The sequence below is a fragment of the Erinaceus europaeus genome, chromosome 5 (assembly GCF_950295315.1).
Source record: "Erinaceus europaeus chromosome 5, mEriEur2.1, whole genome shotgun sequence".
In the NCBI taxonomy this organism is placed as follows: Eukaryota; Metazoa; Chordata; class Mammalia; order Eulipotyphla; family Erinaceidae; genus Erinaceus; species Erinaceus europaeus.
The window spans coordinates 44,654,546-44,669,770 of NC_080166.1; the positions used below are offsets into that span (position 1 = coordinate 44,654,546).

The 15,225-nt window shown below is 37.0% G+C and overlaps 1 protein-coding gene across 10 annotated transcripts in view; it reads right to left on the reverse strand.

The window, feature by feature from the left end:
* The window catches only part of MAST4 (microtubule associated serine/threonine kinase family member 4), a 724,287-nt gene that overhangs the window by 86,698 nt on the left and 622,364 nt on the right, over positions 1 to 15,225 (reverse strand). For all 10 annotated transcript variants that reach the window (XM_060191259.1, XM_016188336.2, XM_060191258.1 and 7 more), the window contains 2 exons: positions 10,152 to 10,221; positions 3,537 to 3,615 (listed from right to left, as the gene is read on the reverse strand). In XM_060191259.1, the coding sequence (XP_060047242.1) occupies positions 3,537 to 3,615; positions 10,152 to 10,221 (149 nt within the window). The remainder of the gene's footprint in view (positions 1 to 3,536; positions 3,616 to 10,151; positions 10,222 to 15,225) is intronic.

Genomic DNA, 15,225 nt, shown 5'->3' on the forward strand with positions numbered 1-15,225 from the left:
CCCTTTCATGTTAGAATTACAATAACTAGGGAGTCGGGCTGTAGCGCAGCGGGTTAAGCACAGGTGGCGCAAAGCACAAGGACCGGCATAAGGATCCCGGTTCGAACCCTGGCTCCCCACCTGCAGGGGAGTCGCTTCATAGGCGGTGAAGCAGGTCTGCAGGTGTCTATCTTTCTCTCCTCCTCTCTATCTTCCCCTTCTCTCTCCATTTCTCTCTGTCCTATCCAACAATGACAACAACAATAATAACTACAACAATAAAACAACAAGGGCAACAAAAGGAAATAAATAAATAAAATAAATATTTTAAAAAAGGGCAACAAAAGGGAAAAAAAAAAGAATTACAATAACTAGTGCCTAAATGTATGCCTTGATGCTTTCTTGGGAAGGTCAAAATGCCCTCCATATTTTATCTGATTTTCCCCACAAAACAACATCTCAAAAGATAGTTTCTTCTCTAGAGAAAAATCAGCCTGAAAATAAATAGGTCTCAGTCAAAGCTAAACCAAGAAAGTGATAGTTACACTGAGAATTTGGGGCATAAATAACAGGTTAGTTTTCAGTTGAGTAAGATATTCTCACTTCTATGGCTGAACACAGTCTTACACTCTGTGGCTTTCAGGTAAGTAACAGAAAATGAATTATATAATATATAGCTATAAACAAGATAAGATGGTCTCTTTCTATAAAATATGCTAACTTTTGATGATGTTACTATTGATAATGTGCCCTGGGTGTAAAGGGGAAAAGGAAAGAGAAGGTAATTTCCTCAATAATAATATTTACTAGCAGGACTCTTATCCATCCAAATTTTAAAGGCACCTTCAATGACACAAATCCAATTACAAAAAAAAAAAGTTGAACAATAAACAAAAAGCAGAACTTGGACTGGGTCTGGTGTATTGCACCAAAGTAAAGAACTATAGGGTGTGTGTTGGGGGAGGGGGTCAAGGTCCTGGAATATGATGTCAGAAGAGGACCTAGAGGGGGGTTGAACTGTTACGTGGAAAACTGAGAAATGTGAACAGGGGTAGATGGCATAATGGTTATGCAAAGATACTCTTATTCCCGAAGCTCCAAAGTTTCAGGTTCATGGTGAATTCACCTTCTTTACCCCATCTTGGATGGAGCACGAAGACGTCATATTAAGTGAGATAAATCAGAAACAAAAGGATGAATATGGGATGATCTCACTCACAGGCAGAAGTTGAAAAACAAGGTCAGAAGGGAAAACACTAAGCAGAACTTGGACTGGAGTTGGTGTATTACACCAAAGTAAGACTCTGGGGTGGGGGGTAGGGTTCAGGTCCTGAAAAATGATGGTAGAGGAGGACCTAGTGGGGGTTGTATTGCTACATGGAAATGTTATACATGTACAAACTACTATATTTTACTGTTGACTATAAACCATTAATCCCCCTATAAAGGAATTTAAAAAATAAAAAAATAATAATATTATCTAAGAAACTAAAATTACTTCCCCTCTTTAACTGGGACTATATCTTTCTCCTTGTTTAGATGCTTCTAGTAAGCAAACTGTTTCTAAGATTTGTAAGACCTATAGTAGTTATCTTTGGGATACAGAGGGTGAGGATACAGAACTTTGGTGGTGTGGAACTATACTATAACCTTAGAATCTTATAAACTACTATTAATCACAAATTTAAAAAAATTAAAATATTGGTAGTGGTGGTGAGTTTTTCCACCTTACATGAAGATTGACTTTCAGAAAATTGTCATTCAGTAGTTGCAACAGGAAAAGTTAGAAAAGACATAACTAAATAAATAAAATCACTTTTAATGATACTAAAATTTGAAGTTAAGAGATTTTGTTATTTGCACTAAGAGGTGTAGTTTGTAAGTACCTTTAACAAAAGACATTGAGAGTATTTCAATAACAGAATCATGGCTATAATAAGCATATTTTTAAAATATACTACCCATTTGAAAATGCAGTTCTAGTAGGCCCTTTATTTTCAGGGGAAAAGTCATTCTGTTAAATGCACACTTCATAAATACTGATGTTCCACCATGCAGTAACACTAAAAATTAATGACTGAAACTTTAAAAACTTAAAGAAGATACCTTGAAACTATAAAACACCTTAATTAAGTACAGACTGAGACAAAGAGTGATCTTTATGAAGTGATGAAATTATCTGATAAACCGTAAAAAATGAGAACACTATTAGAAAAGACTTATGAGATAAACAAAAGATTTTGCAAGGCATAAGCATAGCCTTAAAAAAAAAAAAAAAGAAAAAGAAAACCAGTAAGTTACCTTAAGAAATCAGGACAAAAATAAGAAAGAACCTATATCGGGGGTAAGAGCATCTTGCAGACATCTATCATGAGGATAGATGAGAAATTACACCTATGTGTCAACAGCCATAATGTAAACAAAATGATAAAAATAGATCAAAACAAGCAGGATTTTTCCAGCTATGACACCATCTCCCCAGATAATAGCTTGGGTCCACCTGCATGTTAGCTGTCAGATCCAGGCAAAAACTAGTAAAGTCATGGGCCACTTGGAATATATGCCTCAAATAGACCTACCAACTTTTTTTTTTAAATGGAGTCCCCCAAATCTTCATCTGCAATATTCTTGCCTTTAGGTTCATGATTAGTTAACAATTTGTTCTGCTTTATATCTTAACTCTTTTTCAGCCACGAGGTTCTAGATGCTACCATGATGCCAACCTGACTTCCCTGAGCAGAGGCTCCCACCTCCCCAGAGGCCCCCACCTCCCCAGAGCCCTGCCCCACTAGGGAAAAAGAGAGACAGGCTAGGAGTATGGATTGACCTGTCTACACCCATGTTCAACAGGGAAGCAATTACAGAAGCCAGACCTTTCACCTTCTGCACCCTATAATGATCCTAGGTCCATATTCCCAGAGGGATAAAGAATAGGAAAACTTTCAAGGGGGGAAGAGATAGGAATGGGATAGGGAGTTCTGGTGGTGGGAATTGTGTGGAATTGCACTGCTCTTATCCTATCGTCTTGTCAATATTTCCATTTTGTAAATAAAAAGTTAAAAATAGAACAATCAGGATAGAAATAGTAGTCACAAAAAGACGAGAAAATTGGTAATTTGAAAAACAGACCTAAGAATCCATACATGTATCTTTATGGTAATGTCCACGATTTTGCATGTAAGATCTAAAACTCTGAAGTGTATTTACAAAGTTTCAGTAATCCCTATTGGTGGCAAAGCATCTACTGAACTGGTAGGAAGCTATTTAAAAAATGCATTTAATCCACTTAGTGGAAATGTTGATTCACGTTGCTGTAGACATTTTAATATGTTTGACTATGAACCACTGGCATCTTGGGGCTCAATTTGTTCATAGTTTGTGTTCTCAGCAACAGATATATTTGTAATTTTTTTCATGTTTGTCAGTCCATCATTTGATGTGTTGCTCATTCAAAGTAGTGGACACACAGAATTTATCATTTCCCTCCTACCAGGAAACACTGCTTGTGTAATAAACTCTGTGGTTTTGAGGGAGTGGAAGAAAAGTCGGGCACTTACAGAGACAGTAGAGCTGGGTGTGTTTGTTCCATAGCCAGAGGAGGGGAGTGATGCCAACGACCAACGGCGTCCATCAGTCCTATTGAGAAAGTAAGCTTAAATTAGGTAAACACAGGAGTACTGTTACCTGGGAACCCCAGGGAAACAAAGTATTTTTCGTTAAACAAATGACACAAACACTGTCAGAGAGAATATGGAAATGTTCAGCAAGGGCCAGGGTAAACACACATTATACAGCAGGTTGACTTTTATTTAAACTGAATCAATACATCCAAACAAGTAGAAAGTGAATGGGTTGATCCATATTATTGATCTCTCACTAATATACTTTGACATCGTGAATACCAGGGATAATTACAATGGGAAGACTCAGCAGATTCAAATGAATAAAAACAGAAAGGGTATGAAGAAAAAGAAAGAAAGGAAAAAAAAAAAAAGCCCTTTTATCTGGGAACTGAAAACCAGCTCAATGATCTTTGGAAAGATCTGAATTCCAGTGTGACACAAGAGTCTGTGGGGACTTTCATTGCATCCTGAGGACATCCTGTTTATTATTTGCAAGGGTACATTCCTACTCACCACCTCTGGGGAAAAAGGGATCAATGGGCTCATGGCTGGCTCAAACCTTAAGTGGCAAATAACTTTAGCACTAAGAAAGTGACTGACCTTCTGCTCAGAATCTCTTAAGAGTTATTGCATTCTGACATGACCTGGTTTCGTAAAGTACTGCAGTAAAAGCCTCTTACAGAGTTTATGAGTGAGCAGTCCAGTTCTGGGCAGCGGTGGCAGGGGCAGAATAAAATTTCTCCCATTGTGATTGAACTAATACAAAGAGCAGGGTTGTTTGCTCCGGTCCTAGAGGCAAAACTGTCAGAAGTCTTGAGAAAGAACTTTATTTTCAAGTGGAGATAAAGTAGAGAGCTTCTGGGCTGGACTCTGGTCATGATTTAGGATCATTACAAGGGACCTAGGAGATACAGTGAAGTAGTAGAGACAGACAGTGCTCCTATGAAGGAAAAAGACACTAGAAAGCAAATTTTCTGATTCCTCTGGCATTCCAGACAAACAATTGTGGGCAGATTTCACCCTTAAAAATCACATAGCATTGTGAAAGTACATACATGCACATATGTCACAGGGAAAGCAAGGAAACCACACTTCATAAAGGGCTATGTTGTTTTTGGAGACTTTCTGTAATTCATAACTACGTTATATTGGTCTATTAAACATATTATATAGTAATTTACCTAATGAGAGGAAAAAGTGGAAGACATTATCCACAGACACATTTCTCAACTGAAGTTGAGAAATCCAACAGCCCAACTGAATTTGAGAAATGCCACAACTAGATGTTCATGTAAACAAATTGGCATTTTTTTTTGTTTGAATTACAGTCAACAGAAAAATAACATCTAGGCTAAAAGGAATGTTGTCTCCACTAAATGTGAATGGTCCACAAAGCCAAAATGGAGAAATTCATGTGCACAAATCACAAAAGAACTACAATGTTAAATTATAATTTTAGTAAAATTTGCTGTCATTTCTGTGACATGATTGGTGTACAATTGAATCAAGTATTTTTTAAAAATTTATTTTAAAAGGAAGCAGAGTAATATGTCTGTAAATACAGCAGGTAGAAGGAATAGGGTGAGCTAAGTCAACTAACTCATAAGAATTAATTTAAATGAATCATGTATTTTTACTCAGAATGGAAAATGGTAAAAGATTTAAGTATAATTGATGTGCTTATGACAGCTACCTATCAATAAAAATGGACACAGGATGCATATTAAAGAGTTAAAAACACAACCTAAATATCTTTTATTTTTAAAAGTAAGAAAAATATATGATTTTAAAGAGAATTATCCAGTCTATTTCATAGGAATTATCACAAACTAGTCTCTGGAAAATGAGGGACACAATTTCCCCTCCACCATGATTTTGTCTTGTGATTCATTAACTCTCCTTTCCCTCAGGTATCAATGAACATATTTCAGATGAATGAACAATTCCAAGAAGAGACATGTTCTTATTAGTTCTGAAGCATAAATTACATTTGCTTACTCCAGAAACACACACAATGAGAAAGATGTTTAAACAAGAATGTGCTCAGTACTGTGTGCAGCCATGGGCCAGAAATAATTTATGTCTCATAAAGTTCCCTAAGTTGTCCATGTCTGTTTACTCAAATGGAGCAAAAAGACCATTGCATTTTCATTACCATGACAACCACACATCAGAAGATACTATATATGCTATATATGGTACTTAAGAGAGAATGTGCCTCCCCCCACCCCAAGAAAGCTATCACAGAAGTGCAATTTGGATCCTCTTAACAATGCTGCCTTTTCTTTGCAGAAACTACCAATAAAATGTTATCTAAAGACAAGACTAAATTCTTGCCAAAACAGCTAGGACTTTTTTGAAAAGAGTGTTTTTTCTGTGAGTGGAAATATCAATGTTGCACTAAGTGGAAAAATATAAAGGGATAAACAACTAATGGGAACACAGAATACAAAAAGCAAAAAGGCAAGGAAAAAAAAATCGACACTATTCACAAAAATTAGATTAGTGTGGTTTACCACAAAGAAAGAATGAAATTTTCTAATACTAACCTGGATACTATAATTGTATAAAGAAGAAGCATATTTCTTCATCTAGTTAATAGATAACAGTCACCTTCTTTGATATACTTTATATTACTTATGTTGAAATACATTCCACTATGCCAGTATAATATAACCAACCAAATTTCATTCCAGAAGGAATTCTGAAAAAGTAAGTAGGAGGTGGCTCTGTCTACCAGCACCCAAGTATCTGATGTCCTTGAACTCAGTTTGCAAGTTTGTTCTAACAATTTGCTTGTGGAAATATAACCTGAGCTTTAACCAGTGAGTAACAATTAGTAACTGGAAGACACCTATCTCATTTATTTATTCTGGATATAAATACAATAAATTTGAAAGCAGTTTTATTTCTTTTTTATTGTCACCAGGGTTATCTCTAGGACTCGGTACAGGCACTGTGAGTCCCTGGCTCCCAAGAGCCATTTGTTTCCATCTCCCACAAACACATTTCCTATTTTTTTGATAGGACAGAGAGAAATTGAGAGGGAAGACAGAGACAGAGAGGGAGAGAGACAGAATGACACCTAAAGACTTGCATGACAGAAATGAAACCAGACAAAAATTAATATGCTAGGCCTATATTTTAAACAACTTCAGGGGTAGGTCTTAGCATCTTTTGTAAATGATAGAGCAGTGTTTTTACCTCCATTTTGCCAATAATAACTCTACAATCAGCTACATTGTAAATTAGTAGTATAGTTAGCAAATCTACCAAACTATTAACTTTGATTTTTAATCTATTTATTTGCTTCACCCAAGAATAATTTTGTAAACAAGGAAATCTCTGTTCTTTTGGAGTAAAAATACAAAATAATAAATAAAGCTTGGGGATCTTTACATGGCATTATTTCTTAAAGTCTGAGAAATGCATCTCATAGGACAGTGTAGGCTCAGGAGTCAAGTTTCCATAAGCCCTGAATAAAAATTTAAGGTTGAAGAAATAGACCCCAGATTTAAATGAAAATATGCAATTTTGAATTTTTATAACAAAACCAGGGTCCATTTTACTTGAGCAAAAGTTTAAAAAGGAGATCACTCATATACCCATCTAAATTAATAGTTTTTGAATAGTGTGGAGGGAGTTCCATCTGGAAATTCACACACAATGAACTAGAGGTCTCCTGTGATGATCTTCAGTCATGGTTTACGGTTTATTTGTCAAAAATTAACATGCCTTGGGGTTTCTGTATTTTTTATGACATAGAAACCTGATTCATCAGTCCTCCATTCATCCACTTAATTATTAAATTTCCTTCATTCTTACAAATCTGGAAGGATTAAGAGACTGTAATTTCTTAAGAGAGATGTATGCTATAATGAGATTTGAATGTTTCTATTACTAGGGCAATTAAATACTTTCCCTCTCTCTGAAGAGGCAGGTTTTAAAGGGTTATCTGTAAATTTCTTAATATTTTTTTTTACTTAGAATAACAACAATAGCAAAAATTACTATTAATTGGGCATACACTTTTTGAAGTCAGTTAATTTTCACATTTTCTTCATGGTATTTAAAACAGTAAAAAGACACCTAGAAATTGGAGGAAAATAAGGTGTTGGTGCTACAAAGGTCCTTGGAGATCATGTTTTAATTACTCATATGTCCTTAATTAATCGTGGTTAAGTGCCAGTACTTTATACCTTGAACACTTCATATTTGGTGGGGAATGAATGATAGGTACAGAAAAGTCTTATTTAACCAGAATCCTGAAAATGCAGCAATTACCTAATATAAAATGTACCACATATCAATAAACAGTAGTAAGAACAGTGCCATTTTTTTCTGGTAATTGCCTTAAAGAACAACAATTTTATTTAACTGATGTATCTTTATTAAGGGCCCCTTTTTAGTCTTTGAGGAAAACTTAGAAACTTCTGTAGACACTGTGTCCATAAACCAAGGTTTATCCTGAATTTTCAAAAGACCTGGATGCAGGAAGCTTTGTGTCCTATCTTATTCCAAGAAGGAAGAACTTAATTATGTAAGTAGCAGTATTGACAGAACCCTAAAGGGGGAGTTTCAATTGTGACACTAACTGTACAAGGAGAACACAGAAGAGCTGCCAGTGTAGACTTTTTTAAATGTTTTTTTTTCTTTAAAAATATTATTTATTTATTTTTTTGGACAGAGACAAAAAGAACTTGAGAAGGAAAGGGGATACAGAGAGACACCTGCAGTATTATTTCACCACTCATGAAACTTCCCCCCTGCAGGTGGGTACTGAGGGCTTGAACCTGGGTCCTTCTGCACCTTGCTCAACTGGGTGCATGACTGTAGCCACAACACTGTAGTTTTTATTTATTTATTTTTTATTTTGTGGTGAAATCACACTAGAAGAACTAGAACTGAAAAGTTTAATAGTAGATCATAAGCCCAGTAGTCTTCAACAGTATTCAGTACTTTTCTATCTTTCTTTCTTTTACTCTTTATCAGTAGGTCTCTATGCCTTCACAATAGGTCTACTGCCCCTAGCTGCCATCCACCCCTACTTTTCCTTCCTCCCTCCTTTCCTTCTTTCCTTCTTTCCTTCTTTCCTTCCTTCCTTCCTTCCTTCCTTCCTTCCTTCCTTCCTTCCTTCCTTCCTTCCTTCCTTCCTGTGTTTTCCTACCTTTTTGTCTTTCTCTCCCTTTCCTTCTCCTTTCTTCCTTTCTCTCTTTCTTTCTTTCATAGAGAAACAGAAAGGAGAGAGAGAGAGAGAGAGAGAGAGAGAGAGAGAGAGAGAAAGACCTGCATCACTGCTCCACTGCTTATACAGTCCTGGACCACCATGAGGTGGGAACTTGAACTCAGCGCTTTACATGCGGTAATCTGTGCAGTCTACCAGAGATACCACGGCCCAGTCCCAATGATATTTTGTATTAATACAGTACCTTAGATATGAGATATAACTTAGATATTTTGGTGGCAGTTCTAATAGAGATAGTAGAAGGAAATATAAAATATACTTTAGTTCATGCACAACTTTATCTCAGGGGCTCATTAAATTTTTGGCTTATTGCTTTTAAGGGACATTTATACTTTCTACCTTGTGATCCTAAGAAAACTCATTTTATTACAAAGAAAACTCATGTAATCCTAAGAAAACTCATGTAATCCTAAGAAAACTCATTTTATTACAAAGAAGTATTACAGCAACAATAAGGAAGGGCAGGGAGATAACTAAGTACATTGGAGCTGAGGACTTGCATGCCTGAGAACCTAGGTTCCATCCTGGCACCACCACTGGTCAAAGCTGAGCAGTGTCCGGGTGTCTCTTCTCTTCTTCCTCTCTCTCTCTCAGATAAATGAATATTTAAATACATTTATTAAATAATCTACACATTTATTAAATAATTAAATGCATTTTAATTGCACCTGGATTCATAAATCAATTAAGTCCTTCATCTCAGAGTAGCTGGAGAGGTGGATAAGTGGTTAGAGTGCATGCTTTATAAGCCTGAGGCCCTGGACTCAGTCCCTCACAAAACACATGAGACAGTGGTGCTCTGTTCTGTCACTCTCTCATAAGGTAAATCTATAGTAAAAATGTAAATAAATTTATAAGTTCAGAAAATTAATTCAAAATCACCTGAGCACCAGGCATATATGAGGGTTAAGCGCAAGGGGTTAAGCGCAGGTGGTACAAAGCACAAGGATCGGCGTAAGGATCCCAGTTCAAGCCCCTGGTTTCCCACTTGCTGGGGAGTCATTTTACAAGCAGTGAAGCAAGTCTGCAGGTGTCTCTCTTTCTCTCCCCCTCTCTGTACAGGGATGGGATAAAGTTGGAAATGGTCACTTCATGCCCTCACTAGGAGCCTAATACGTCTAATATGAGGCTGAAATCATTGTGAAAACTGTGAAAGTGGAAGACTTAGGCCATCTATGATTAACAAGCAGTTCTGACAAGAAGGAAGACAGCAGGGAGAGAGGCCTGGATGGGAGAGAGGTGGGGTTAGGTTGCAGAATTTTCTGAGTAACATTGCATTACTCCACTCACAGGGAAGTCCTTACCTCCTAGCAAATGAAAAATGGGCTGAGGCACTGGGAGAGAAATTCCGTGGACTATCTTGAGGGCTATTTCCTGTAAAAAGAAAGAAGAAAAAGAAAAATAATTAAACATTATTTAATATCAATACATCTAGAATCTTCTACTAGCCATAAGTTCCTGGAACATTTTCATAAAATGATTGTATCTCCAAAATGTTTTACTTTTACTAAGAGCAAAGATTGGCACAGAGAAGGAACTTGAATTTCAGCAGTTCTATAAGTGTATAAATAAGACAAACAAAGGAAGTCAGGTGATAGTGCAGGGGGTAAGCGCAGGTGGTGCAACGCACAAGAACTGGTGTAAGGATCCCAGTTCGAACCCCTGGCTCCCTACCTGCAGGGAGCTGCTTTACAGGCTGTGAAGCAGGTCTGCAGGTGTCTTTCTTTCTTTCCCCCTCTCTGTCTTCCCCTCCTCTCTCGATTTCTCTCTGTCCTATACAACAACGATATCAATAATAATAACTACAACAATAAAACAAGGGCAACAAAAGGAAATAAATAAATATATGTTAAAATTTTACAAATAAGACAAACTATATGTGTGTGTGTGTGTGTGTGTGTGTGTGTGTGTGTGTGTGTATTCACATCACCAACCAGGTATCCTTCCCATATTTAATAATAGAAATATTTCAGTCCTATATAATAAAGAGTAGATAAAGATCTTAGCTGTTAATCTTTCAGATGTTATTTTGCCAAACAGCAGGCTGATTAAGAAAGCATATGGGTTGGAAGATTTTTCTATTAAAGGAGACAGCCTTTTTGTCTTTGCATTTATTTTTTAATCAGGAAAGAACAAAAGTCAGAGTTCTTGAAAACAAATCCTCATATTCCAAAGCACATATTTTTAAATTGGGTATGTCAAGAACTTGTCATTAAATCGTGTGGAGAATCCAGCCACTCAGACCCCTTTCTCTAATGGCCTAGATCTATCTCAATAGTGGCCCAGCATGATTAGCCTTTACCAGTATTTTCTTCAACAGCTCTTCTGACCTGAAACAGCTGGGCTGCAACTGGCTGGGCAGAATTAATAGCCATGGACCCATGAAGGCTAGCAAGCAGAGGGTGTTCTTCCCCAAGCCCTTCCAAGGTGGCAGGATTGCAGACTGCTCACTGGAAGGAGGGCAGCTCCTTGGGGGCTTGTTACTTTCTCCAGTAGAACACTCAACCTGCTGCTGATCATTGAGAGAGCTTGGCAGGCAGCTGGCGAGGGCAAGTTCAGGACACTCCAGACAATCCGGCTCCCTCTGCATGTTTAATTAGATTTGTAGAACTATCTGAGGCAGGGGTGAGGCTGAGGGGTGGCTTAAACAAGGAGATGAAGAAAGGTTGTACACTAATCGTATATGTTCTTGAAACACTGGGAGTAAATCAGGAAGATATGTTTAATTCTTAACGACAAGCCAATTGCCACATTGCCTATTTCTTAATGGAAGTAACAATTGTAATTAGGTGTATGGAATATAAGAGTACACATTAAAGTCACCACCTAGCTGTAAAGGTAAACAATTTATTATCTGTGTGCACATTCAAGAGGATAAGTTTACTGCTGCCTTAAGGATTTCTGGACTGGCTATACAGCTACTGAAAATTTTCAATTAACTCAAGGTTGCAAATTTTACATTGGGATCTTCAAACAGATTCCATTAGCTTTATGACAGACAGAACAATTAAAGCCATTTGACTGGGAAGTCCATTTCTTTATGGATAGAGAATCAAGAAAGCATTTTTCCCCCTGCTGCAATGGAATTTATCATGCTTTTGCATCTGCTGTTCCTGGGGTCCCTGGAGAAATGGGTTCTGCTTTGACATCTACTAATCCAGGACTCTTCCTCCATTTATCTTTACAACTAAATTAAGTTCTTTCAACTTCCCTCAATAGCCTTCATTTCCACCACTCCTTCTCCACTTAGCTATTTTATCTTTCTTTATTTTCCTCACATGTTTTCTATAATTTCAAGACTATTAAAATATTTTTCCTGAAGGCAAAACAATCTAAGACCAGAAATCTTCACATTAATATTGTTTATTGTTTTGAAAACATGTTCACTTTGCTTACACCCTATATAGAGCAAATGAGTAAGAGAAACAAAATAATTTATTGAAGCTAGAGTATTTCAAGAACAATTCATGCTACCCTAATCATGTAGAATAAATCATAACCTTGTGAAACTTGGTGCCAAATTATTAAAGCTGTGTGTATGTGTGTGTGTGTGTGTGTGTGTGTGTGTTGTAATGTGAACACTGTATCTAGAGGTTGTAATTAGACAACTGGACCTAGAAAGAATGTTAAATACTTTTTAATACAAAAAAGAAATAAACACGGAATTCTCTCTGACGCTAAAATATAAAGTTTACAGAAAGGTTAAATGATCAAAGACTATGATTAGCCACTGTTTCTGATGTGGCCAGAGTGGAAGCATGACTACCCCACTGACAGGGCCTTTTGGAAGAGCTGTAAGAGAAATAGTGAAGAAGAAAGGTAAAGAGGCATTCTGAGAATTTTTATCATTTCTTATAGAAAGAAAACAATGCTTTTTCTTTCTTTTTAAAATATTTTGGATAGAGACTAGATAAATCGAGAAGGAAGGGGGTGATAGGGAGAGAAAAGAGAGACACCTGCAACACTATTTTATAACTTTTGAAGCCCCTTCCTCCACCCTCATGTAGGTGGAGAGAGACTAGGGGCTTGATCTTGGTAATACATGTGTTCAACCACCAGGCTCATAATCTCATACTTTTATTTAGGGAGAAAATACAAGTTAAGCAGATCAGAGATAGAAGAAGGGAATATTTGCCCTCTTTGTTCTTATTTGAGATAGAAATTGATTTTTGTTCTCTATTTAGATGCTCAAGATTTTAGGGATACTATCTTGTTATATAGTGATCAAAACACCACTGACTTAAAACATATCCAACTATAAAAGATGCCTTATATATTGTCCACTCAGAGGAGAGGACTGCCATGGACATACACATCATTTCCCCAGTATGAGAGGAAGATGGATTGAAACCAGAGTCCTATATATGACCTTCACTCCTCACAGCACTGCTCTCTGAATTCATCTATCCATCTGCATAGAATACCTGAGAGACTCTAAAATGAAAACTGGTGCCAGTTAATTCTCTGCCCATATGTGCAGCACTTGCTTATAACTCAAATCCTGCTGCTTCCAGGGATTCACTGGCTCTTAGATGTTTAAGTGCTAGGACACTTTCCAGACTGCTGATATCACTGCTGATGTTTCTGACCTGGTAAAGTAAACCTTCCTGGTGGTAAGGCATTAGGTGGGTAATTAACTCCATAATCCCTGGTGGGAGCTAGCCTGGCTAATAAATAAGCACTATATTAAAACAATACATTACCTAACTGTGCTGCACAGGGTGCATCATTTCAGAAGCAGTTATTGTTAAGAAAGTGATTTCCAGATTAATTAAATTGTCTGATTGCTTTGTAATTAGGTTGGAGAAGTCCTGTGTCTTTGCCACAGAGAAACAAGCTGCAAATGCTTTTAAAAGGCATATGCTATACTCACTGTAGATTATTAATGTGTTTTTAATAGCTCGTCTGTTTGCAAAATGATACTTTCTGGTTTCCTTGATTTTCTATCAGGACTGGGGGACTCCAAGAATTAATGATAACTGCCATTTGAAACTACTCGTGGATCAAACAAAGAGTAAGTTCCTATTTGAATCCTGTTGTCATTACTTGATGATCCACTTAAATGAGTTGTGACGACTTACACCATAACAATCAGTGCTGTGTTTCTTACGGTTTTGTAAGAGACAAATAGACAGTCCTTTAAAACTTCAAGACCACACATAATAGAATCCAGTGCAGGAGATGTTAATGCAAGATGAATGCCAGCAGAAAAGGTGGCCAATGGCACATTTGTGCAGAAATCTCAAGTTATGACACCTTTGAAAAACAATAGTTCAAATAACCTGGCAAGTTTGAATCCACTCTACCAGACACAGCTGATTCAAGAAAGGAGCTAGAAAGCTTCATTTTGACACCCCGTTCTAATATAACTGGCTTCTCTCCACATGTAATTGTAGAATATTAATTAAACCCAGGCAGCTGTTTCAACTCTAAGTGGCCACAGAAAAACCTTGAGTGGCGTTCAGTGGGATTGTGTCTAGAAAAGCTATGAAATATTAACTGCAGGTCAGTGAACAGAGTAGACTTACATGTTTGCAAGGAAAAAAGGACTCTATACAATGAGCCCAGATTTAAAAAAAAAAAATGTCCAGGCACTCTACCTTTTGTTTTCCCCAAGCCGTACTGACCATTTCATAATTAGCTTCATTACTCTGTCATTCAACAAATACTTTTAGCAGTCCTCCACTACACAGAAAGGAATGGTGTCACTTTATTTACATCTTAGAAAAGTCCCTAGCAATGGACTCAAAAGAGGGAAGAATGGAAGTAAGGAAACCAGCAGCAAAAGGACCTTTGACTGAAAGACAGTAGCCTGAAATCACTATCTTTCATGGACATATGTGGAAACCAAAAGTCAGAAATCAGCTGATTATGTGAAAAGCTTACATTACATACTCTTTTTTTATATTCCATTTTTATCCTAGAGATCATAGATACAGATATATACATAGATAGATAGATAGATAGATAGATAGATAGACAGACAGACAGACAGACAGGCAGGCAGACAGACAGATGGATAGATAGACCGACCAGAACAGTGCTTAGCTTTAGCTTATGGTGATGTTGGGAACTTAGGTTAGGATCTTGGAACCTGAGGCATAAAAGACTTTTGCATAACCAATATGCTCTCTTATTAGCTTCCATTCTAAATTCTCTCTGTTAAGGAGCAGGGACACAGTAGCATGAGGCATAATATTCATCAACCACCAAGGACGCATAAAGAGAACTTGTTCATATCTGACTCCCAGGTTCCTAACATTATATGTCTTAGAAGATAGGTCATCATCATCATGACTTATTTGGTTGCTTCAATTGATACACAATCCAAGTTAACAGATTGCTTCCCTAAATATATTTACAATAACCTCTCCTAGC